Source organism: Pogoniulus pusillus, chromosome 42 (assembly GCF_015220805.1).
Source record: "Pogoniulus pusillus isolate bPogPus1 chromosome 42, bPogPus1.pri, whole genome shotgun sequence".
NCBI classification, from domain to species: Eukaryota; Metazoa; Chordata; class Aves; order Piciformes; family Lybiidae; genus Pogoniulus; species Pogoniulus pusillus.
The window spans coordinates 5344124-5368863 of NC_087305.1; the positions used below are offsets into that span (position 1 = coordinate 5344124).

The following is a 24740-nucleotide window of genomic DNA, read 5'->3' on the forward strand; positions in this document are numbered from 1 at the left end:
AGCACCTTCACAACTTGTCCCCCAAGGACTGGGCAAGGAGATGCACTGCAGCTCCTCCAAGAAACAGGAACAGAGCCAGCTGAGGACAGCAACATCTGCAGCCAGCAGTGGCAGTGCCTGTGCACAGCCAGAAGTATCCTGCAGCACACAGCCACCTCCCCAGGGCAGTGCTGGGGGGGATCTGGCTGCTCACTGATGCATTCCACCAGGAGGATGAGCAGAGGGCTGGAGCTGCTCTGCTGTGAGCAGAGCCTGAGGCAGGTGGGGCTGTGCAGTCTGCAGAGGAGAAGGCTCCCAGGGGACCTTCTTGTGGCCTTGCAGTGCCTTAAGGGGGCTACAAGAAAGCTGGGGAGGGACTTTTGAGGCTGTCAGGTAGGGACAGGGCTGGGGGGGATGGAACAGAGCTGGAAATGAGGAGAGTCAGCCTGGCTGTTGGGAAGAAGTTCTTCAGCATGAGGGTGGTGAGAGCCTGGCAGGGGCTGCCCAGGGAGGTTGCCTCATCCCTGGAGGTGTTTAAGGCCAGGCTGGGTGAGGCTGTGGGCAGCCTGCTCTAGTGTGAGGTGTCCCTGGGCATGGCAAGGGCTGGCACTGGCTGCTCCTTCTGGTCCCTTCCAGCCCTGCCTGACTCTGTGGTTCTAGGCCCAAGCTTCCGAAATGGTGTTTTGGAAAACAGCAAAGCCACTGCTGCGAGCTGCTGGCTCACAGCTGCCCAGAGAGGCTCACTCTGGACAGCAGCACCCAGGGGGCTGGCAGTGGCACTCACCTTCCTGGACAGCCAGGTCCATGGGGCTGGCAGTGGCACTCTGCAGCAGCTCCTGGTAGGACTGTGCTGACTGGTCGAAGAGCTGCACCAGCAGCGCGCAGGTCTTCTCGTACTCGCAGCGCCCGATGGTGGACAGCTGATCCAGCTGCTGCTGCACCAGGCCTGTGTCCTCCAGGGGATCCTCCAGCCCATCCCTGAGAGCAGGGAAGAAGACAGCAGAGAAGAAGTTCAAGTGCAGAGAGAGCTTAAAGCAGAACCAAAGAAGAGACCGAGCCCCAGCTGGCTCCAGCCTCCTTGCAGGGAGCTGCAGGGAGCAGTGAGGTCTCCTCTCAGCCTCCTCTTCTCCAGGCTGTGCACCCCCAGCTGCCCCTCCCCAGCCCTGTTCTCCAGACCCTCCCCCAGCTTCCTTGCCCTTCTCTGGACCTGCTCCAGCTCCATAATGTCCTTGGAATGAGGGGCCCAAACCCAGGGTTCAAGGTGCAGCCTCAGCAGTGCCCAGTCCAGGGGGACAATCCCTGCCCCACTGCTGGCCACATCACTGCTGATCCATGCCAGGCTGCTGGTGGCCTTCTTGGCTACCTGGGCACACTCTGGCTCATCTTTAGTGTTGATAAACACCTCCAGATCTTCCTCTGGTCACATTCTGTCTCATCAGACAACAGAGGACTGCAGTCCAACTTCCCTCAGCTCTCCTTTGGTGACCCCCCCAAGAACATCCTCCAGTCCTGTCTGCCTTTAAAGATCAAACTGAGACGAGAACCCCCTGGAGCCTCCTGTGCTGGCCCCTGGTGCTGCCAAGCAGCTTTGGTGCACCTCTCTGCTTTTCTTACCTCAAGATGATGTGGACAGACTCCAGCCTGGAGGTGATGTAAGCTTTGGTGACCTCTGGTGTGTAGGTTTCGAGCATGTGAGGTTCTGTGGCCTTCACGTAGGGCACCGACGCGGCCAGGCGCTGCCACAGGCTCAGCAGATAGTGAACACTGTTGGGAGCAAACTCCCAGTGCTGGCAGCAGCCAAAGAAAGAGAGGGGAGGGGAAGCAGTGAGCTGTGGCCTCGATGCCTTCACCCAGGTGGTTCTGAGCTCGATGCAGCCACACCTCAAAGCCTCAGAGAGCTTCCTGCAGCCATCAGCCTCAGTTCCCACCTGAACACAGTCAGGAGAGCCTGAAAGAGACTCCTGAGCTCCTGCAGCTGAGCCAAAGCTTTTGGGGCTAACCTAGGGGCTGGGCCTGTGCTGCTGACAGCTGCCCAGCCTGAGCCTGGAGTCTGAGGCTAACAGAAGGCACTGAGTCAGCCAGGCCAGGCCTGCAACCACCTTCTGCACAGGGCTCGACCTGCAGAACCACTGCAGAACTGAGTGGGAACTCAGGGGGCTGGACAAAGGAGACTCTGGAGGGTCCTTCCCCAGGCAGTGCAATCTCTGAAGCTGTGGAATGCAGAACCAGGGACTGCTGTAGGCTGGAAGAGAGCCTGCAGGTTGTTGAGTCCAGCTGGGAAGCCAGCACTGAACCCTGGCCCTCAGCACCACAGCTCTGAAACCCCTCCGGGGGGGGCATTCAAACCACCTCCCTGGGCAGCCTGGGCCAGGCTTTGAGAACCCTTTCAGGGGAGAAGTTTCCTCTAATGTCCAACCTAAGCCTCCCCTGGGGCAACTCGAAGTCATTTCCTCCTGTCCTAAAGGTACCTTGAAAGAACCCTTGGGAGCAGAGCCCAAGTCCCTGCTGGCTCCAGCCTCCTTTCAGGGCCATGAGGTCTCCCCTCAGCCTCCTCCTGTCCAGCCCCTGCAGCTGCTCCTCCTCAGCCCTGCTCTCCAGACCCTTCCTCAGCTTTGTTACCCTCCTGTGGACCAGCTCCAGCCCCTCAATGTCCTTCTTGTAGCTGAGGACCAAGAGCTGCCCCCAGCAAGCCAAAGCAGCTGATACTCTACCGGCACTCCCTGCAACTGCATCTCAGCAGCGCAGTGAGAGAGCTCCAAAAGCAACTCCTCTTTAACAAGCTTTGGGTTTCCTCCCTCCCTGCTCGGCCATGGGAAGCCTCTGGAGGCACAGCAACCCTGTCTGCCCCCACACACTGCTCCTGCTCCACCCAGGAGGAAGCCACAGAACGAGCAACACAGGACTGCAGGACCCTGGCACGGAGTCTGCAGGGCTGGTGATGAAAATAACCCCCAGAGGATTCAGGGAGGCAGAGAAGAGCCACAGAGGGTTGGGATCTTGCTTCATGAGCAGACAAGGGACATGAACACCCTCCCAGAAGGTCAGTAAAAGCCTTTGGTACCTGCAGACTGGTGACAGTGAAGTTGGCAATGAGCCTGATGACCTCGGGGTAGTTCTCCACCTTCACCAGCTCCCCCAGCTGGTAATTGCTTTTCAACCGCGCCAGCAGCCGGCAGAACTCGTGGTAGTTGTTGGGGTCTGACAAGCTCTGAGAGGAGGAGGAGAAGAACTGAGCCCCAGAACTGCTGCAGAGCACTGTGCAGCCAGCTGCAGCAGGCACAGGGCCACAGTGGGATGGCAGGAGCAGAGCAGGGAGGTGCTGGAGCCTCCTCCCCAGTGTCCCAGGTGGGACAACTCCAGGAGAGGCACAGAAAGGTTTGGGCTGGAAAAGCCTTTCAAGCTCATCCACTCCAACCCTCCTCTGGCTCTGCCCAGGCTGGGGCTGAGCCATGGCACTCACAGCAGCTCCAGGGGTGGGCACTCAAGCACCTCCTGGGCAGCCTGGGCCAGGCTTTGAGAAGCCTTTCAGTGGAGAAGTTGCTGCCAATGCCCAACCTAAACCTCCCCTGGGGCAGCTTGAGGCCATTTCTTCTCCTGTCACCTGTTCCTTGGCAGCAGAGCCCAAGCCCAGCTGGCTCCAGCCTCCTTGCAGGGAGCTGCAGAGAGCAATGAGGTCTCCCTCAGCCTCCTTTTCTGCAGGCTGAACCACCCCAGCTCCCTCAGCTCCTCCTCTTGCTCTCCAGACCCTTCCCCAGCTTTGTTGCCCTTCTCTGGACCCATTTCCAGCTCCTCAATGTCCTTCTTGGAGTGAGGGACCCAAAACTGAGCCCAGTACCCAAGGTGTGGCCACAGCAGTGTCCAGGCCAGGGGGACAATCCCTGCCCTGCTCCTGCTGCCCATTGCTGATCCAAGCCAGGCTGTTGGTGCCCTTCTTGGCCACCTGGGCACATCCTGGCTCACCTTCAGCTGCTGTCAACCCCCCCAAGATCTTTCTCTGCTGGGCTGTTTCCAGCCACTCTGACCCAAGCCTGGAGCACTCATGGGGCTGCTGTGACCCAGATGCAAACCTCGGCCTTTGGTCTCGTGGAACCTCATCCCAGAGGCCTTGGCCCATGCAGCCAGCCTGGCCAGATCCCTCTGGAGAGCCTCCAACCCTCCAGCAGATCAACATCCACCAAGCTTGGTGCTGTCTGCCAGCTGACTGAGGGTGCATCCAATCCTCCAGCCCAGACATCAAAGAGAAGGATTACACAATGCTCCCAGGGGGGAAGGAAGGTGCAGAGCGAGCAGAGACAGAACCAAACTGGCAGCCCCTGGTGGTGCAGGGGGACAGAGACACAACTGCACTGGCAGCCCCTGGTGGTGCAGGGGGACAGAGACACAACTGCTCTGGCAGCCCCTGGTGGTGCAGGGGGACAGAGACACAACTGCTCTGGCAGCCCCTGGTGGTGCAGGGGGACAGAGACACAACTGCACTGGCAGCCCCTGGTGGTGCAGGGGGACAGAGACACAACTGCACTGGCAGCCCCTGGTGGTGCAGGGGGACAGAGACACAACTGCACTGGCAGCCCCTGGTGGTGCAGGGGGACAGAGACACAACTGCACTGGCAGCCCCTGGTGGTGCAGACCATCAGAGGAACAACCAAACTGGCAGCCTCTGATGGTGCAGAGCAAGCAGGGACACAACCAAACTGGCAGCCCCTGATGGTGAAGAGGGACAGGGACACAACCAAACTGGCAGCCCCTGGGGGAGCAGAGGCCCCTGGCAGCCCCTGGGGGAGCAGAGGAGCAGGGGCCCCTGGCAGCCCCTGGGGGAGCAGAGGAGCAGAGGCCCCTGGCAGCCCCTGGGGGAGCAGAGGAGCAGGGGCCCCTGGCAGCCCCTGGGGGAGCAGAGGAGCAGAGGCCCCTGGCAGCCCCTGGGGGAGCAGAGGAGCAGAGGCCCCTGGCAGCCCCTGGGGGAGCAGGGGAGCAGAGGCCCCTGGCAGCCCCTGGGGGAGCAGGGGAGCAGGGGCCCCTGGCAGCCCCTGGGGGAGCAGGGGAGCAGGGGCCCCTGGCAGCCCCTGGGGGAGCAGAGGCCCCTGGCAGGCTCACCTGGGGGTTTTCCAGTATCCTTTTAACTCCATCAACGAGATGAGATAAGAACTTTGCCCTCTCGGCGTTGTTGAAGAGGGACCTGCGCACGGAGGCGATCTGCACCAAGCAGGATAACACCTGGAGGGGGCAAGGAGGACCCAAACTGAGGGATCTGAACCACACAATGAAGAGCCACTTTGCCCTCCCCTGGCACAGTGAATCTTCCAAGCCTGGTGCTCCTCTCCGTGCTGCTGAGCAGCTGCTTTGCTCTGCAGGAGGCTGGGACACTCCTGTGCAGAGCTGCAGCAGGGCCCCAGGCAGCAGGCAGGGGCAGGCCCAGGGCCTTGCAGCTCCCTGGCCTGGAACAGCCCTTCAGGTCCAGCCATTGACCCAGCCCCACCATGGCCACCAGACCCTGGCCCCAGCTGCCATGCCCACAGGGTTCTTGCACACCTCCAGGGATGGAGACTGCAGCAGCTCCCTGGGCAGCCTCTGCCAATCCCTGGCCCCTCTGGCAGCAAAGAAATCTTCCCTAACCTCCAACCTAAACCTTCCCTGGGGCAATCTGAGGCCATTTCCTCTCGTCCCACCCCTAGCTACTTGGAAGAGTTTGACTCCCAGCTCACCCCAGCCTCCTTTCAGGGAGCTGCAGAGAGCAATGAGGCCTGGCCTCAGCCTTCTCCACACTGACCACCCCCAGCCCCTCAGCTGCTCCTCCCCAGCCCTGCTCTCCAGACCCTTCCCCAGCTTCTTGCCCTTCTCTGGACCTGCTCCAGCCTCTCGACCTCCTCCTTGGAGCAAGTGGCTCAAAACTGAAGGCAGGATTCAAGCTGTGGCCTCAGCAGTGCCCAGCCCAGGGTGGGGCCAATCATTTGGAAGAATCAGAGGACTGCTGCACTTGGAACAGACCTTTAGGACCATCCAGAGTCCAACCATCAAGCCCACACCACCACGGCCCAAAGGTCCACACTCCTTGAGCAGCTCCAGACTCCAGCACCCAGCAGAGCAGCCAGAGAGCAGCAGGCTGGGCCCAGGAGCCCCCTGCAGAGCCCCAGCCTGCCCTTGAGCAGCACAGGAACAGCTGCTGAGGCTCCAGCCTCTAGCTTCTGCTGGCCCTTACCTGTGCTGCTGAAAGAGGCAGGCCAGGCCCCAGTGCCACTGCTTCAGCTCTGGAGTCAGTAACAAAACCCAATTCAAGCCTCAGCCTGTCCCAAGTCTCTCATGAATATGAGGCTCTAACTGAGGCTCAGCAAGGAGCCCTTCCAGGTAATGAAGAGTGCTGAGAGCCTGAGCAGAAGAAAAGCCCTCAGAAGGACCCTCCCCTCTCTAGCCCAAGGGCAGGGGATCTGTGGCAGCATTAATTATGGAGAGTATTGATCTGGCAGATCAATGCCTGCAGGCACAGGCTGGGACTGAAGAAGAACCAATCCAACTCTCCCTTCAGCTGTGCTCTTGGCTATCTCCTCACAACTGGGACATGGCCTAGTTTGGAAGCAGGGAGGGAAGAGCCTCACTCTCTGCACCCCCAGACTCGCTGCCTCCTCACAGGGTGCCTTCAGCCTCAGCTCAGCTGCAGCACACAAGCTGCATCCCTCAGCAAGGCCTGGCTGGCAGTGGGCAGGGAGGCTCTGGGTTATGCAAGGCCAAGCTAAGAGGTTGGACCTGCAGCACTCAGGCTGCAATTAGGTCAACCCCAAAACCTGTGGAGGCAGCAAAACCATCTGCAGCAGGACCAGAACAGCCACCCCCACCTCCAGAGGCAGCACCCAGCCAGGGCTGCTCTCTCCAGGCAGCTCTGGGGTACTCTAAGCAACACCAAAGCACCCAGAGGAGTCCTACAGAAGCTTCCTGCTGGCTTAGCCTGCGAGGAGAAGTCTTCAACTTACCAGAGGAGAGAAGGAAGGAGGAATGGAATGGTAGAGATCAAAAAACAGCTGGAGGGTCGAAGAATCCAAGAATGCTGCAAGAGAGCAGAGGGTTCAGGTGAGAAAACCTCCACTTACTGCCTCCCTGGGTCAGCAGTCACAGCTGGGTGGGGCTGGCAAAGCCCTTGAAGTTCATCCACTCCAACCCTGACACTGAGAGGCTGGGGCTGAGCCATGGCCCTCAGCACCACAGCTCTGCAGGAGGAGCACAGCACCAGGCAGGGTGCAAAGCCCCTCAGGAGCAGAGCCCAGCCCAGAGCCCTGCTCTGCAGGAGTCCCCCCAAAGCACAGCCCCAAGCACCACATCCAAACCACCTGAAGCACCCCCAGGCTGGGTGACTGCAGCACCTCCCTGGGCAGCTCATCCCAGTCCCTGACCACTCTCTCCAGCAAAAACTTCTCCCTAATCTCCAATCCAAACCTCCCCAGGCTCAGCCTGAGGCCATTCCCCTTCTGCCTCCAGTCCCCTGTGAGCAGAGCCCAGCAGCAGCCTCTGCACAGTGCCCTTCAGGTAGCTGCAGGCAGCAATGAGCTCTGCCCTCAGCCTGCTCTTCCTCACACTGCCCATCCCCAGCTCCCTCACTCTCGCCTCAGCAGATTTACTCTCCAGGACCTTCCCCAGCTTTGTTGCCCCTCTCTGGGCCTGCTCCAGCACCTCCACAGCTCTGCTGTATGGCAGTGCCCAAAGCTGCACACAGCACCCAAGCTGTGGCCTCACCAGAGCCCAGCCCAAGGGCACAATCAGCTCCTGCTGCTGGGCACAGCATTTGTAACCCCAGCCAGGATGCCTCTGGCCTTCTGGGCTGCTGGGCACACTGCTGGGCTCACACTCAGCTCCTGTCTGTTCCAGCCCCCAGGTGCCATTCTGCCAGCAGCTCCCCAGCCACCCTGCCCCAGGCCTGCAGCTCTGACTGCTTTACCTGATCTCCAGCTGGTTGGGATCTGCACAGTGCAAAGATCATCTGAGGACTCGTCTGTGGAGGTGCCAATGAAATCAAAGTTCAGGCAGTTGTGTGTGAGCTTGAGCAGCTGCATCAGCAGCCCATGCTGGCTCTCATCATTCAGATTCAGGTTCTTCCCAGAAGCCTGGAAGGAAATGTGGGATGGACAAAGGACAAAAGGGGGAAAGGACCAAAAAGAGACAACTGAAGGTGAGAGCTGAGATTGGGGCAGCAGCGAGCAGAGAATGGCTTAAAGCTGGAGGCGACCTCAGAGCTCAGCTGCTCCAAACTCCCTGCTGGGGACAGAGACAGCTCTCAGCTGGGTGCAGCTGCTCAAAGCCTCATAAACCTGGCCCTGGACACCCCCAGGCAGGAGGCAGCCACAGCCTCTCTGGGCAGCCCGTGCCAGGGTCTGGGACCCTTCCAGCCAAGAAGTTGCCCTTGTGCTGAGCTGCAACCTCCTGTGCTGCAGCTTCCATCCACTGCTGCTACTCCTGTCCCAGGGAGCAGTGAGCAGAGCCTGTCCCCCCCTCCTGACCCCCAGCCCTCAGAGAGTTCCAGACATTGATTCAATCCTCTCTCAGTCTTATCCTCTCCAGCCCAAGCAGCCCCAGGACCCTCAGCCTCTCCTCCCCAGGCCCTGCTCCAGTCTCCCCCTCATCCTCCCAGCCCTCCCTCAGGCTCTCCAGCAGCTCCTGCCCCTGCAGCTGCAGCCCAGGCAGGCTTCCTTCCTTCCTTACCTGCTTCAGTAAGTTGCAGGACAGAGTGAAAATATCAAACAAGGAGGAGTCCCGGAAGGAGGAGGCAATTTTCCTGTGCTTGGTCAGGGGGTGGGTGGTGTCCGCCTGGCAGAGAGAGAAGCAAGGCTCAGAGCTGCTGGGCACAGGTGGCACAAGAGCAGCAGAGCCTCTAGGAACCATGTACCAGGCTGGGGCACCAAGGGCTGCCTCCCTGAGAGGAGATCCATGGATCAAAGCCTGCTCCTCGGCAGGACCTCCCACCCCCCGCCCCGGCAGGGACCCTGGGCAGGCAGCAGGGCTGGCTCCAGCCTCAGGCTCAGCCACATCTCTGCCACAGCAGCAGCAGCAGCTCAGGGACCTTGAAAGCTGTTTCTGAGCTGCTCCAAACTCTGAGGGCCAAACCTTTCCCACAGCCCTGGGCAGAGTCATCAAGGTTGGAAAAGACCTCTCAGAACAAGTCCAACCTTCAGCCAGCATCTCCACAGCCCCAGAGCATCTGATCCCAAATCATGGAACCACTAAGGCTGGGAAAGACCTCTCAGATCAAATCCAGCCTTCAGCCCAACACCTGCAGGACCACCAGGCCATGTCCTGAATGCCAACTGCTCCACTCCCAACAGTGCTGCTTCCCCTCCTGAAGCTGCAGGGATGAGAAGCAAGCCAGGGGACAGTTAGCCACTGACACCCAGCCTGGACTTCACTGTGCCTGTCACAAACTCCAGTTCCAGACCTCTCCCCACAGCAGAATGAGAAGCTGAGGTGGCCTAAGGCACAAATGCACACAGGGAGGGCTTGAGACTGGCTAAGAGCCTCCAGCATGGCCCAGCACAGCCTGAGGTCACTTCTGAGGCTGTGCTGTAGGAGGAGAAGAGTGAAGCAGTTAACTTCCCCTCTTGGCCGTGGGTCTGAAGGGTCTGGCAACATTCCCCTTGGCCAGGAGGAGTCCTCTGGTGGGCAGGGAACTACCCCAGAGCAGCTGGGATGGAGCCTCCCTGCAGGCAGTGCAGAGGCACAGGCTCAGGCTCCACTTCCCTCATGCTTCTGTTCTGACAGCACAAAGGTGCCAACATCTCTCCCCCAGGAGCCAGCTCCATCCCTGTGGATGTCTGCCTGGGCTCCTGGAAAGCCTCTGAGCCCCTGCAACATCCTGCTCTGTCAGCTGGAGACATGGATGGGATGGGTGGAGTGGGGAGTGGGTACCAGACTGCTTGGGTGGTCACAGACACCAAGTGGTCAACAGCTCAGTAACAAGAGGAGTCCCTCAGGAGCCCACCCTGGGCCCAGTGCTGTTTGGGACCTCCAGCAGTGCCACAGTGGGACCAGAAGCACCCTCAGCAAGTCTCTAAGTGCCACCAGACTTGGGGGATAGGATCCACCCAGAGGGACAAGCTGTGGAAGGGGGACTGTAGGAAGCTCAGCAGGGCTCTGCCTGGGGATGAAGGACTGGAGAGCAGCCCTGTGCAGGATGACTTTGCGCTGCTGGGGGTGCAAAGCTGGACAAGAGCTGGCACCAGGCCTGCCCTGGGCTGATCCCCAGCAGTGTGGGCAGCAGGGGCAGGGAGGGGACTCTGCCCTTCTGTTGTGCTCTGCTGAGATTGCCCCTGCAGTGCTGGGGCAGCTGTGGAGCCCTCAGCACAGCACAGACAGGGACCTGCTGGAGAGCAGCCAGAGGAGGCCACAGCAGGGCTGGCAGGGCTCTGCTGGGAGGCCAGGCTGGGAGAGCTGGAGGTGTGCAGCCTGGAAGGGAGAAGGCTCCAGGGAGACCTCCTGGTGGCCTTGCAGGACTTACAGAGCTGGGGCCAGAGCTCTGAGCAGGGCCTGCTGTGACAGGCCAAGGGGGGATGGTCTGAGCTAAACCAGGGAGAGTCAGAGCGGAGAAAGGACAAATGCTTGACACTGAGGGTGGGGAGAGCCTGGCCCAGGCTGCTCCCATCTCTGGCACCACCCCAGGTCAGGCTGTTTGGGGCTCTGAGCAACCTGCTCTGGTTGGGGCTGTCCCTGCTGGCTGCAGGGGGCTTGGACTGGGTGAGCTTTAAAGGTCCCTTCCAACCCCAAGCATCCTCTGAGCCCACTGCCTGGAGCAGCACAAACTTCAGGTCAGTTTCATTCCCAGGTTATCAAACCCCAAATCCTGAGCCAGATGTGGTCTCTGCAGACTGAGAGAGGTTTCCACAGCTGGCAGCCTTCAGGCTCTCCCAGCACTGTAGCAGCCATCAGCAGTGCTGCAGCAGAGCCTGGTGCCTCGTGGGGAAAGCTCAGATGGCACCAAGTGAAGCCACTCAGGGAGCAGCCTGGGCTGGAAGGGACCTTAAAGAATTCAGTCTTCAATTCACACAGCAAGAGGCAGGAGAACAAACCACTCAGGCAACCACGCAGGCTGCCCTGGAACCCCTGCTAGAGCTGGCATGCCCAGGTGCCCAGCCAGCCTCCCAGGCTCAGCATGCCCCCTCCTCCTCCTGCCAGTCACCCAGGAACTGCCAGCCCCAAGGAGCCAGCAGCCTGCTGGGGACCCCCAGCAAACTCAAGTGCTGCATGAAAAGGATGCTCCAGCAGCTGCCACGAGAGGAGCAGTGCCCTTGGCCTGACAAATGCTCTCCTCCACCTCCCCAGGCAGTGCAGAGGGAGAGCTCCAGGCAGTGCTGGGCACAGGGATGCTGCAATCATGGAATCACAAAAGCATTGCAGTGGGAAGGGCCCTTTAAGGTCCTGCATGCTCTGACTGCACCAAGGCTGGGGCTGAGCCATGGCCCTCAGCACCACAGCTCTCAAACAGCTCCAAGGGTGGGAATTCAACTCCCTCCCTGGGCAGCCTGGGCCAGGCTTTGAGAGCCCTTCCAGTGAAGAAGTTTCTTCTGAGGTCCAACCCAAACTTCCCCTGCTGCAACCTGAGGCCATTTCCTCTTGTCCTGTCCCTTGTTCTCTGGGAGAGGAGATCAGAGCTCAGCCTCCAGCTGGCTCCAGCCTCTTTGCAGGGAGCAGCAGAGAGCAATGAGGTCTCCTCTCAGCCTCCTTTTCTCCAGGCTCAGCCTCCCCAGCTCCCTCAGCTGCTCCTCCCCAGCCCTGTTGTCCAGACCCTTCCCCAGCTCCTGAACATCCTTGGAGCAAGGGGCCCAGAACTGAACCCAGCACCCAAGCTACGGCTTCAGCAGTGCCCAGTCCTGGGGCACAATCCCTGCCCTGGCTGCTGCTGGCTGCACTACTCTTGATCACATTGGGTGCTTCTGTGCCCCACAACCTCCCTGGGAAGCCTGTGCCAGGGTCTCAGCACCCTCACTTCTTCCTCACATCCACTTTCAATCTCCCCTCTGCCCCTTCAAACCCATCCCATATTCTCCAGCACCTCAACGTCCTTCTTGTCAGCTGGAAGGACAGACACAGGGACCCACAAGAGGAGGTGCTGGGGCTTGTCCCCACTAAGCAGAGGCCTGACTGCCTGCTTAGCACTGCTCTTTTCCTGTTCCACCTCTGCAGAGCACATTAAAACATGAGAGAGGATGGGAAGGTGCCAGTGAAAGAAAAGAAAACACAACCCAAATCCTCAGGACAAGAAGCTTCAGCGTCTGACCACGAGAGAGACAAATTAAACCCCCAAAGCAAGAAAGGAAACCAAACCAAAGCAAGCAGCAGACAACAACCCCTCCCCCCCAGGCCCCCAGAACAACCCCACAGCAAGAGCAGCCACACAGAGAGCAGGACACAACAATATGAATGAGAAAATTGGGACACTTACTTCACTGAGGAAGGCTGTAGCACTTACTTGATTAATTTCATTCGTTAGCTGGGACAGGATTGTCACTCCTATGATGCAGTGCTCTACACTATCCTGAGGGAGGGAACAGAGAGAGGGGCACAGGGAAAGCAGTCAGCAGGAGCAGGATGGGCTCAGCTTCACCAGGAACAGCAGAGAATGAGGGGTGGGTCGGGAGGGGTCTGCAGGAGTCAGCCAGTGCAAGGCCACTGCAGCCAGCAGGAGCAGCCTGAGTGCTCCTCTGAGCCTTGCCGAGCCTCATGATGGGGATGGGGACACAGCCACCTCCCTGGGCAACCTGCTGCAGTGCTGCAGCACCCTCCTGGTGCAGAGCCACAGAATGCCAGGGGCTGGGAGGGAGCTCCAGAGCTCAGCCAGCCCAAGCCCTGCCAGAGCAGAGCACACAGCAGCACATCCAGGCAGGCTTTGGGTACCTGCAGGGAGGGAGACTCCACAGCCCCCTGGGCAGCCTGTGCCAGGGCTCTGCCACCTCACAGGGCACAAATTTCTCCTCCTGTTTCCATGGAACTTCCTCTGCCTCAGCTCCCACCCAGTGCCCCTTGGCCTGTCCCTGGGCAGCACCCAGCAGAGCCTGGCTGCAGCCTCCTGGCACTCACCTGCACATGAACGAGGCCACCCCTCAGGCCTCTCCTGTCCCAGCAGCACAGCCCCAGCTGGCTCAGGCTCCCCTCGCAGGGAAGAGCTCCATTAACACCCAACCCATATCCTCTGGAATCCTTTCCAACCCTGATTGCCTACAAACGCTTTGCCTTTGTGCTGCTGTGACCAGGAGCAAAGCCACAGGCAGCAGCCAGGAGAGGATCTGAAGTGTGCTTGGGGTTAGCACTGCCCAGGGGGCTGAAGGGCTCACCAGGACAGGCTGAGTTTCTAAGTCTCATTTCAGTGTTTCATCGACAGCCTGGGGCTGTGCCCTGACAACAGAGAGACTGATTTAGGTCTGGGTTGGGGATTTTTTACCCCTCAAAAGCAGTTTGGCTTTTTTATCAGAGGCTGCCTGGAAATTCCTGCAGCAGAAACTGGGATTGAGATTTGATTTTAATCAATCAGTTGAACCTCCTGCAGCAGAGTTCTGATTCAGGTTGGATTTTATCAATCAGTTGAACCTTCTGCAGCAGAGTTCTGATTCAGGTTGGATTTTATCAATCAGTTGAACCTCCTGCAGCAGAGTTCTGATTCAGGTTGGATTTTATCAATCAGTTGAATCTTCTGCAGCAGAGATTTGACTTAGATTGGATTTTTTTCACACCAGTTTGTTTTCATGGAGGCTGCCTGCAAACTTCAGACCCTGCCAGGCCACTCCAAGCTCTCCTGGAAGCCTTCTCCTCTGCAGGCTGCACAGCCCCAACTCTCTCAGCCTGTGCTCAGAGCAGAGCTGCTGCAGCCCTCTCAGCACCTTGGTGGCCTCCTCTGGGCTGGCTCCAACACTTCCATGTCCTGCTTGTGCTGGGGGCTGCAGAGCTGCTCACAGTGCTCCAGGTGGGCTCTGAGGAGAGCAGAGCCAAGGGGCAGAATCCCCTCCCTTGTCCTGTGCCCACACTGCTCTGGCTGCAGCCAGCACAGGGTTGTGTCTGGGCTGCACTCACACTGCAGGCTCCTGTGGAGCTTTTCCCCAGCCCAGACCCCCAGGTCCTGCTCCTCAGGGCTGCTCTCAGCCATTCCCCACCCAGCCTGGAGCTGTGCTGGGCATGGGCACTTAGTGCCACAGTCTGGTTGAGTGGATAGGGCTGGGGACAGGTCAGATTGGATGATCTTGGAGACCTCTTCCAGCCTGGCTGGTTCTGATTGTAAGGTGCAGTCCAAGGACTGGGAGGGTTGGGACCTGCAGATGCCAGCAGGTGTGAAAGCATCTCCCAGAAAGCCTGACCTGTAAGAACCTTGTGACATCTGTGATCACGTTCCTGAAGACATATTCATCCTTCTGGCAGTCAAACCAGCCCAGCTTTGTGATCCTGGCATAGAGCTGGATCAGGGCCTGTGTCACAAAGGTTGCCAGCTTTGGCCTTGTGGCAAGGTAGTTGAGCACATAGTTCCCTGCAAGAGAGAAGAGGAGAGTCTGGAGAGCAACGTTTGGAGAGGTGGAGCTGAGGTGGAGCCACTGAGAGGAGAAAGCATCTTTTGGAAAGCTGTTTGCAAAGGCACCTTGGCAGAGGAGAGGCTCAGATGCAGAGGTTGAGCTTTCAGCTGTGTCTTCAGCATAGTGGAGCTGTGGAACAGCTCTGCAAGGTGGTGACAGGCAGGAGAGAGCTGCCCCCCACAGACCTAACTCGTTCTGAACGATCAGATGGAGCACATGGAAGCAGCCAGAGAGGCTGAAGTACTCCACAGGACTCAGAACCCCAGCAGGGTGGGGTTGGAAGGCAGCTCTGGAGCTCAGCCAGGCCAAGCCCCTTGGCTAAGGCAGGGCACCCCCAGCAGCTTGCCCAGCAGCACAGTGCCCAGGGGGGGTTGGCAGCTCTGCACACAAGGAGGCTCCACAGCCTCTCTGGGCAGCCTGCTCCAGGCCTCAGCACCCTCACAACAAACAACTTCCTCATCTTCACCTGGGCTCCAGTCTGTGACACTGCCCCTTGGCCTGGCACTGGGCACCACTCAGCAGAGCCTGGCCCCAGCCTCTTGCCCCACACAGCTCCTTCAGCTCTTGCTCAGCACTGCTCTGATGCCCTCTGGGGCTGCTCTCCTGCAGGCTCTCAGCCCCAGGGCTCAGCCTTTGCTGCTGCCAGAGCTGCTCCAGGCCCTCAGCATCCTCCCAGCCTGCCCTGGACTCTCCTCAGTAGTTTCTTTGTCCTTTTTGACCCGAGGAGCCCAGAGTTGGATACAATACCCAAAACAAGGCCTGACTGGGGCAGAGCAGAGGGAGAAAACATTCCTTGACCTCCTGATCCCTCCAGAACAACCATCCAGGGTGTCAGGGGTGGCTCTCACACCTAGAAGCATCCAGTTTGCACTGCTAGTCCCAGCCCCACCAAACCTCCTGCAGTTATCACCTCCTGACTTCCACTCTGGTGTCCTGTCCCTGAGCCTCACTGAGAAGTGCAATGCCTTAGACCCAAAGGTGCCCCAGAGTGGAAAGCAGGACTCTGGAAGGGAAAAACTTGCCAAGCTTGGATGGAAGCGAGACAAAGCCACTCCCTGGGAGCCTGGGTAGGAGAAGGAAGGAGCTGTACTCACGGATATCTATCCTCTGTTCCAGGGGCAGAGGGTTGTTTGTGCGTGACACCAGTTTGGTAAGGCATGTAGCTGCCAGCAACTGGGAGTAGGAGGACTGGAAAGAACAAGAGAAGAACACAACAAAAACAACAAGCAGAAGACAAAACAGAAGTTTACCAAACACTGCTGGAGGTGGAGCAGCGAGGATGGAGGGGTTCAAGCTGCTAAGAGTGGCTCAGGGTGGAAAGGAGCTCAGAGATCATCGACTCCAACCCCTCCCCACCAAGCCATGAGCCAACTAGGTTGGGTTTGCCCAAGGCCTCATCCAACCTGGCCTTGGGTACATCCAGGGAGGTTGTGGGGCACAGAATCAACATCTCCAGGGAGGTTGTGGAGCACAGAAGCACCCAACGTGATCAAAGATCACGTTGGGTGCTTCTGTGCTCCACAACCTCCCTGGGAAACCTGTGCCAGGGTCTCAGCACCCTCAACCTGTGCCAGTCTCTCCCCACCCTCACTCTCAACAGTTTCTTCCTCGTCTCCCCTCTCCCAGCTCAAAGCCATTTCTCCTCCTCCTCCTCCTGTCACTCCCAGCCCATGTCCCAAGTCCCTCCCCAGCTCTCCTGTAGCCCCTTCAGGCACTGCAAGGCTGCTCTGAGGTCTCTCTGGTCCCCTTCAGGCACTCCAAGGCTGCTCTGAGGTCTCTCTGGTCTCCTTCAGGCACTCCAAGGCTGCTCTGAGGTCTCCCTGAGCCCTTCAGGCACTCCAAGGCTGCTCTGAGGTCTCTCTGGTCCCCTTCAGGGACTCCAAGGCTGCTCTGAGGTCTCTCTGGTCCCCTTCAGGCACTGCAAGGCTGCTCTGAGGTCTCTCTGGTCCCCTTCAGGCACTGCAAGGCTGCTCTGAGGTCTCTCTGGTCCCCTTCAGGCACTGCAAGGCTGCTCTGAGGTCTCTCTGGTCCCCTTCAGGCACTGCAAGGCTGCTCTGAGGTCTCTCTGGTCCCCTTCAGGCACTGCAAGGCTGCTCTGAGGTCTCCCTGGGCCCTTCTCTTCTCCAGCCTGCCCAGCCCCAGCTCTCGCAGCCCAACACCCTGCCCATGCTGCTGACCAACCCGTTCCCTGAGCAGTGCCCCCACTGCCAGCCCCCAGAGGCAGGGTGGGCAGCAGGCAGGGTACATACACTGCCTCTCTCCAGGAGCAGCTGGCACTTGCTCAGGCAGTCTGGGCTGTTGGTGAACTCCACCAGGGCCTTCTCAGCCTGCAGGCGTGTGGCGGTGTCTGTGGTCTCATAGAGCTGCTTGCACAGGTTCTCCAGCTGGGCCAGGCTCTGCAAGACAGGAGAGGACACAGCTCAGGAGCCAGGCAGCCACGGGGGAACCAGGCTGCCACGGGGGAACCCTGTCCTGCCTGCCCCCAGAGCAGGGGGACCAGCAGCACGGGGAAGGGATCCTGCCCCTCAGCTCTGCCCTGCTCAGACCTGAGCTGCAGAGCTCTGCCCAGCCCTGGGCACTCAGCACAAGGACATGGAAGTGCTGGAGAGGCTCCAGAGGAGGCCATGAAGATGAGCAGAGGGCAGCAGCACCTCTCCTGCAGAGAACTGGGGCTCAGCACCACAGCCCTGGGGCTGTGAAGCACCTCTGGGGGTGGGGATTCAACCACCTCCCTGAGCAGCCTGGGCCAGGCTTTGGGAACCCTTTCAGTGGAGGATTTCTTCTGATGCCCAAACCTGCCCTGGGCACCCTGAGGCCATTTCCTCTTGGCCTAAAGACACCTTCAGACCAAGCCCAAGCCTCAGCTCAGCACTGCCCCAGAGCACCACCAACCCATGGCCCTCAGCACCACAGCTCCATGGCTCTGCAACCCCTCAAGGCCCTTTCCTCTCCTCCTCCCCAGTGTCCCAGATGGGACAAGTCCAGGAGAGGCACAGAAAGGTTTGGGCTGGAAAAGCCTTTCAAGCTCATCCACTCCAACCCTCCTCTGGCTCTGCCCAGGCTGGGGCTGAGCCATGGCCCTCAGCACCACAGCAGCTCCAGGGGTGGGCACTCAAACACCTCCTGGGCAGCCTGGGCCAGGCTTTGAGAAGCCTTTCAGTGGAGAAGTTGCTGCCAATGCCCAACCTAAACCTCCCCTGGGGCAGCTTGAGGCCATTTCTTCTCCTGTCACCTGTTCCTTGGCAGCAGAGCCCAACCCCACCTGGCTACAGCCTCCCTGCAGGCAGCTGCAGGCAGCAATCAGCTCTGCCCTGAGCCTCCTCTGCTGCAGGCTGCACCCCCCCAGCTCCCTCAGCCTCTCCTCACAGGGCTGTGCTCCAGGCCCCTCCCCAGCCTTGCTGCCCTGCTCTGGGCACCTTCCAGCACCTCAGCATCTCTCTGCAGTGGAGGAGCCCAGAACTGGACACAGCACTGCAGGTACTCAACCTTCAGCACCCCCAAAACGTTGTAAAGATCCTGTGCTCAATCTGCTGCAGCAGGACACAGCACAACCCCCTCCAGCAGAGCAGGGGAGCCAAGGGCTGGGCTGGCTCTGAGCTGCCTCCCTGTGAATGCCTTCAAAGGGGAAATAAAACCACCAGGCAGGGCTCTGTGTGCTCAAACAGCTGGGAAACATTTGCCAGGAAGCCTGAGCCAGGCAGATGGTTCCCTCCAGTGAAGTCTTTGGTGTCCTAGTTAAGGCTCCACAGACAAAAGCTGTTCCCTCAGGGGCTGGCTTAACAAGCAGGTATTTTGGCTTGCTTCAGGGCTGAAGCAGTGGCTCTGAGCTTTCCAGGGGTTAAATCATGCCAAGGAGATGAAGAACTTGTGGCAAAGAGGAAGGTGGCCTCAGCCCCCCCCTCCCTGGCTGGTTTTTGGGGGAAAGGTTGTTCTGCAGAAGCTGAGGTAGGGCCAGGGGCAGGCAATGGGTTCCTGACCCACATCTGGGCACAGCTCAGCACCCTGCCAAGAACCATGGAATGGGCTGGGTTGGAAAGGAGCTCAAAGCTCATCCAGTTGCAGACCCCTGTGGTGGGCAGGGACACCTCCTAGCAGCACAGGCTGCTTGAGGCTTCATCCAACCTGGCCTCAAACACCTCCCTTAAAGCTTCTCAACACGTCGAGATGGAGCTCTGTGTGCTCAGCTTCACTCCTGGGGCCTGCCCCTGGGCACCACTGAGCAAAGCCTGGTCCCATCCTGCTGACACTCACCCCTGAAACAGATCCCCCTCAGGCTGCTCTTCTCCAGCCTAAAAAGCCTCAATTCTCTCAGCCCTTCCTCATCAGAGGTGTTCCAGTCCCCTCAGCACCTCTGTAACCCCTTGCTGTGCCCTGGCCTTAGACTGGCCCCAGTATTCCAGCTGTGAGCTCAGCAGGGCAGAGTGGAGGAGGAGGAGAACCTCCCAGCAGAGCAGCTGAGCTGCACTGACACTTCCCTCCAGGTCTGCAGGGTGGACACTGGCAGGAGGAGGGCAGTGGAGGTCCCTTCCTCTCTGCTGATGCAGTAGGGATCAGGCTCCAGCTTCCAGAGTTGGAGAGGTTCAGGTCTTAGGGCTAGAATCGGAGTCACAGAATCAGGCAGGGCTGGAAGGGACCACAAGGAGCTGCCAGTCCCAACCCCCTGCCATGCCCAGGGACACCTCACACCAGAGCAGGCTGCACACAGCCTCACCTAGCCTGGCCTCAAACACCTCCAGCCATGGGGCCTCAACCACCTCCCTGGGCAGCCCCTGCCAGGCTCTCACCACTCTCCTGCTCAACAACTTCTTCCTCACCTCCAGACTCACCCTCCCCACCTCCAGCTTTGCTCCATCCCCTCAGGCCTGGCACTCCCTGACAGCCTCAAAAGTCCCTCCCCAGCTTTTCTGTATCCCACTTCAGACCCTGGCAGGCCACAAGGTTAGGTGGGGATGACTCCACCAGAGCCCAGGCCATGGCTCCTCTCCCAGCCAAGATAAAGCACCCTTCAGAGTAATGATTAGGCAGGGTGAGGGCTCTGTGGGTGCAAGATAAGGCCCAAGGCATGAGCCAGCAGCGTTTGGGACTGGCAGACACTGCTACTGCTGCTGCCACTGGGCTGGGCAGGTGAGCTGGGGAGAGAAAGAAGCACCCAAGGCCCAGTCAGAGCTGCCCAGAAGTTGTCTGAAGCTTCCTGGAGGAAGAACAGCTCCCAGCAATGCCCTGCCCACAGCAGCTGCTGCAGCCAGGGGAGGCAGCACCGAGGGCGCAAGGTGGCAGAGATGGTGCCATGGGGACGTGGGGCACTGGCTGGGATGGCATCTGCTGAGTGCCAGGGGACAGCTCCAGCTCTGGAAGCTTCAGCACAAGGACAGGAGCCTGGTGGAGAAGCAGGGCCAGAGGCAATGCCCTGAGGGCTGAAGCCCTCTGCTGTGAGCCCAGGCTGGGACAGTTGGGGCTGTTCCGCCTGGCCCCAGCGGGACCTGGGACCCAGAGGGGAGGGTAACAAAGGGGGGGACAGACCAAGGAGTGATGCTCTCAACAGAGAGGAAGATGCAGATGGAGAAAAGGCAGCAGTTTGGGCACTGAGGGTGACAAGAGCCTGGCCCAGGCTGCCCAGAGAGGTGGGAGATGCCCAAACGCTGGAGAGCATTCCGGGTCAGGCTGTCCTGGGGGCTCTGAGCAGCCTGCTCTGGGTGCACTACACCCCAGAGCTCTGGAGCCACCTCCCCAGCAAGGCCAAGCCCACACTGCAGAGCAGCAGAGGGTCACAGACACCTCCCCTGCGCCCCCCCCACGCTGTGTTCATGGCAGAAGTGTTTTGCACCAGGGCAAGTTTATTTATCAAACCAAGAGCTGCCCAAACAGCCACTCCCCTCCTCCCCACACTGCCTCGCCCTCCTCTGAGCCACGTTTTGCTGTGGAGCTCCTTTCCACCGAGCCCTGCTCGGGGCAGAGCTGTCCCCACCAAGCCTGGGAGCAGCCCTGAGCAGGAACTGCCAATGCATCCCAGAGCCAGAGTGTGCCAGGGGCTGGGAGGGACCTCCAGAGCTCAGCCAGCCCAGGCCCTGCCAGAGCAGAGCACACAGCAGCACATCCAGGCAGGCTTTGGGTACCTGCAGGGAGGGAGACTCCACAGCCCCCTGGGCAGCCTGTGCCAGGGCTCTGCCACCTCACAGGGAAAAATCCTCCTCAGGTTTCCATGGAACTTCCTCTGCCTCAGCTCCCACCCAGTGCCCCTGGGCCTGTCCCTGGCATCACCCAGCAGAGCCTGGCTGCAGCCTCCTGGCACTCACCTGCACAGCTTCACAAACACGACTGAGGGCAGCCCCAGGCTGCTCCTGTCCCAGCAGCACAGCCTCAGCTCCTCAGGCTCTGCTCCCGAGGAAGACCTTCCACTGCCTTCAGCAACTGCTGGCTCTGTGCTGGACTCCTTCGAGCAGTTCCTGACCTGGGCACAGCACTCCAGATGTGGCCTCAGCAGGGCAGATGCTCACCACAGCCCTTCTCACCCACCCAAGGACGGCACTGCCCCTCCTGGCACCAGAGCACACTGCTGGCTCCTGCTCACCCTCCCCTCCAGCAGGACCCCCAGGTCCTTGTGCCCTGCACTAGCTCAGATCTTTACTGATCACAGAGCTGCTCCTTCCCAGGTGCAGGACTCTGCACTTGGTGCCCCAATGACCTGAGAGGTCTTTTCCCACACCACTGTGGCCACTAAACCATCAGCCTGGGCCCAGCCTCTTGCCCCCAGCCTTTAGCTCCTGCTGAGCTCAGATCCCCTCTGGGGCTGCCCTTCTCCAGGCTCAGCAGCCACAGAGCTCTCAGCTTCTCCTCCTTACAGAGCTGCTCCAGGCCCTTCCAGCCTGCCCTGGCCTCTGTCCAGCAGTTCCCTGTCTCTCTGGAGTCCAGCTGCAGGCTCAGCAGGGCAGAGCAAAGGGGAGCCCTGGTGACTCTCCTGTCACACACTCCAGGGGTCAGCCCTCCCCCTGCCAGCCCTGCCCCAGCTCACTCTTCATTTCTTTAACGATCTCAAACCCTGACTAGAAGTTCTTTGCCTCCAGCTCTGGCACCTGGCCCCAGATGCACAGAGAGCAGCTGCTGCAGCCCTCAACTTATCAGCCTCCTTTCCAGCACCAGCCACAAACAGAGCTCCTCACTCTGCAGTGTGCTCCCCCGGTGAAGATAAGCAACCTGTGATCATCTCTGAAGTGATAAAGGCTCACAAGGAAGGGAGCAGCTCCCCAGAGCAGTCCCCAGGGCAGCTGGGGCAGTGACCTCAGGTCACAGGGCTGCTTGAGCAGCTCCTCACACCCAGCAGCTCTGACGAGCTCCAGGCAGCCTCAGTTCCAAGGGCTCTGACTCCAGCAGTGCAGGTGAGGGAGGAGGCTCCTGCTGTGCTCAAGTGCACTGGAGGCAGCAGGAGCAGCCCCAGCACCACGCGGGGGGCAGGCAGGGACCCCCACGGGCAGCACCTGGCTGAAGATCAACCTCAGCTCTCCCAGAGCAAAACTGCACTGGGCTGGAAGGGAGCCTGGAGGGGAGATCGTCCCACAGCTGGGCCAGCTCCAGCTGGAGCAGGCTGCCCAAGGCCAACCGAGCCTGACCTTGAATGCCTGCAGGGAGGGGGCCTGCAGCACACCTCTGGGCAGCCTGTGCCAGTGGCCACCACCCTCACAGTGCAGAGCTTCCTCCTGCCCCCAGCCCTGCTCCCCAGGCCCCTCTATAGAGCCCCTCCCCAGCCTTCCCACAGGTCCCTGCAGATACTGACAGGCAGCTAAAGGTCACCCTGGAGATGCTCTCCTGCAGGCTCTCAGCCCCAGGGCTCAGCCTTTGCTGCTGCCAGAGCTGCTCCAGGCCCCTCAGCATCCTCCCAGCCTGCCCTGGACTCTCTCCCCCAGCTCCTATTGAAGTGGGGAGCCAGAACTGGGCACAGTACTCCAGATATTGCCTCCCTAGTGCAGAGCAGAGCCTGCCTCCACCTGCAGGCCACACTCTTCTTGCTGGAGCCCAGGTGACCACTGGACTCCTGGCCCCAGGGGACACTGCTGGCTCCTGGACAGCTTTCCTTCCACCAGCACTCTCAGCTCTCCCTCTGCAAAGGCTTGCAAGAGCTGCAGGAAAGCAGCTCCTCAGCTGAGGGAGGAATCCTGACCCTTCCCTGCCAGAGCAGAGCCCTCACTGCTGGGCCCAAAGGCCAGGGGGTGTGAAGAGGTTCAGGTTCCTTCTGCTTCGGTGGCTCTGCCGCCTCAGCCCCCCCCCGAGCCGGCTCAGGTGAGCAGGCAGGGATGGCTCCTTCCCTTCCAGTGTGGTCTCCCTTCTCAGGCAGGACTCCAGAGCACCAAACAAGCCCGACAAGAGCAGGCTGAAGCCTGTCCTCTGCAGCTCAGCTACAAGCCCAGAGCCTGCCTCAGCTCTCAGCTGAGCTCAGATGCTAATGAGCAGCACAGATCCGTCCAGGAAATGCTTCGTTTGCATAGCCCTGGACTGGCATTATCTTAACCCCGGCAGTTGCAAGGCAAAAAGCCATTTGTAGTGCCACAGCCCAGGCGTTTCAGACCCCCCAGTGGCTGCCCCACGGCCAGAAGGGGGTCAAAGCACCAAGTCCCCTCTCACTTGTGTGCCAGGAGCACAAGGAAAGCAGCCAGTGCAAGCCAAGGCAGCTGTGGGGGCCCTGCCAGGCAGGCAGGGGACAAAACCAACCCTAAGGAAACAACAGAGCAGGGACCAGCAACTGCTGCTGGCTCTGCCTGCACTGCTGCCTGCCTGTGCCACAGCTCCGTGGGATGGGTTGGACTGGAAGGGACCCTGAAGGTCATCCAGTGCCAACCAACCCCTGGCATGGGGCAGGGACAGCTCCAGGGTGCTCAAGGGCTCATCCAGCCTGGTCCTGAACACCTGCAGGGAGGTTGTGGAGCACAGAAGCACCCAATGTGATCTTTGATTGGGTGCTTCTGTGCTCCACAACCTCCCTGGGAAACCTCTGCCAGGCTCTCACCACCCTCAACCTGTGCCAGTCTCTCCCAGCTCAGAGCCACTGACTCTCCTCCTGCCACTCCAAGCTCTTGTCAAAGCCCTTCCCCAGTCAGTGGGGCTGTGAGTTGAGGGTGCCAGAGGCAGGAAGGTTGTGAGGGACATCTCAGGTTAACTCCTTGGTGAGTTTCATTCCTGGCTTGACATCTGAAGCAGTAAGTTTGCTGCAGTAGGTCTGAGCTGGTGGCCAAGCTGGTGCTGGGTCAGGGTTTGGACTTTGATGATCTCAGGTCTTTGCCAACCAAAACAGTTCTGTGACTCTGTGACCTGCCAAAGTGGCAGAGAAAAGTCAGGCTCAGGTGGGTAATGAGAACACAGAACTGGGGAGGGCTGGAAGAGACCTCTGAGGTCAGCCACTCACCTGGAGCTCCCAGTCCCACCACTGCCACTGAGCCACAACAGCCATGTGGCTGTTAAACACCCTCGGCAATGGAGACTCCACCACCTCCCTGGGCAGCCTGGGACGGGGCCTGGGAACCCCTTCTGGGAGGAAACTCTTCCTCATTTCCAACCTGGCCCTCCCCTGGCACAACTGAGGCTGTTCCCTCTTGTCCTGCCACGTGTTACATGTGAGAAGAAACCAATCCCCACCTGCCTGCCGAATTTACTGCTCTCTACTCTGAGGGCAGGGTCTGAGGCAGACCCAGGGAACAGTCCTCATGCCCTGGCACAAGTGCCAAGGCCAACGGTGAGGCAGAGCAGCAGAGAGCCTGCAGAGCCTGGCCACAAGGGAAGAGAAGCTCTTCTGGCTGCTCCACACCCCAGGGCAGGCCAAGAAGCTGTGGCCTTGGCCTTGTCTGTGCAACCATCCCCTGGAGAGTGCTGGAGCAGCCAGAGAGCTCCAGAGCCCTTGGAAGAGCCTGAGGAGCCTGCCAAGAGGGGAGACCTGTGGGAGCTGGGAGCGAGCCTGGGAGGTTCCTACACTTCAGAGCTGCAGCAAACAGCTCCAAAGGGAGCTCAGGGATCTGCTCCAACCCCTCCCACCGTGGGCAGGGACACCTCCCAAGCAGGCCTCACCCAGCCTGGCCTTGAGCACCTCCAGGGAGGGCAAATGCTCAGCGTGTCCTGACTGGGAAGGGTAGGACTCAAAAGGTCCTTTTGCAGCACTCCCCAGGAAGCAGAAGTTTCCCCTTGCTAGGATCCAAGCCAAGAGACTATCCAGGGCAGCTCCCAGCTGGGAGTGGCAGGAGAGGCCACCCTGCCTGCCTG

The 24740-nt window shown here is 59.8% G+C and overlaps 1 protein-coding gene across 1 annotated transcript in view; it reads right to left on the reverse strand.

The window, feature by feature from the left end:
• The window catches only part of XPO7 (exportin 7), a 56471-nt gene that overhangs the window by 26610 nt on the left and 5121 nt on the right, over positions 1–24740 (reverse strand). Inside the window, exons 2-12 of the mRNA XM_064175660.1 lie at positions 16751–16897; positions 15596–15689; positions 14292–14458; positions 12416–12481; positions 8659–8763; positions 7898–8063; positions 6939–7012; positions 5071–5190; positions 3041–3187; positions 1594–1766; positions 764–957 (exon numbers count right to left, since the gene is read on the reverse strand). Coding sequence (XP_064031730.1) covers positions 764–957; positions 1594–1766; positions 3041–3187; positions 5071–5190; positions 6939–7012; positions 7898–8063; positions 8659–8763; positions 12416–12481; positions 14292–14458; positions 15596–15689; positions 16751–16897 — 1453 coding nt within the window. The remainder of the gene's footprint in view (positions 1–763; positions 958–1593; positions 1767–3040; positions 3188–5070; positions 5191–6938; positions 7013–7897; positions 8064–8658; positions 8764–12415; positions 12482–14291; positions 14459–15595; positions 15690–16750; positions 16898–24740) is intronic.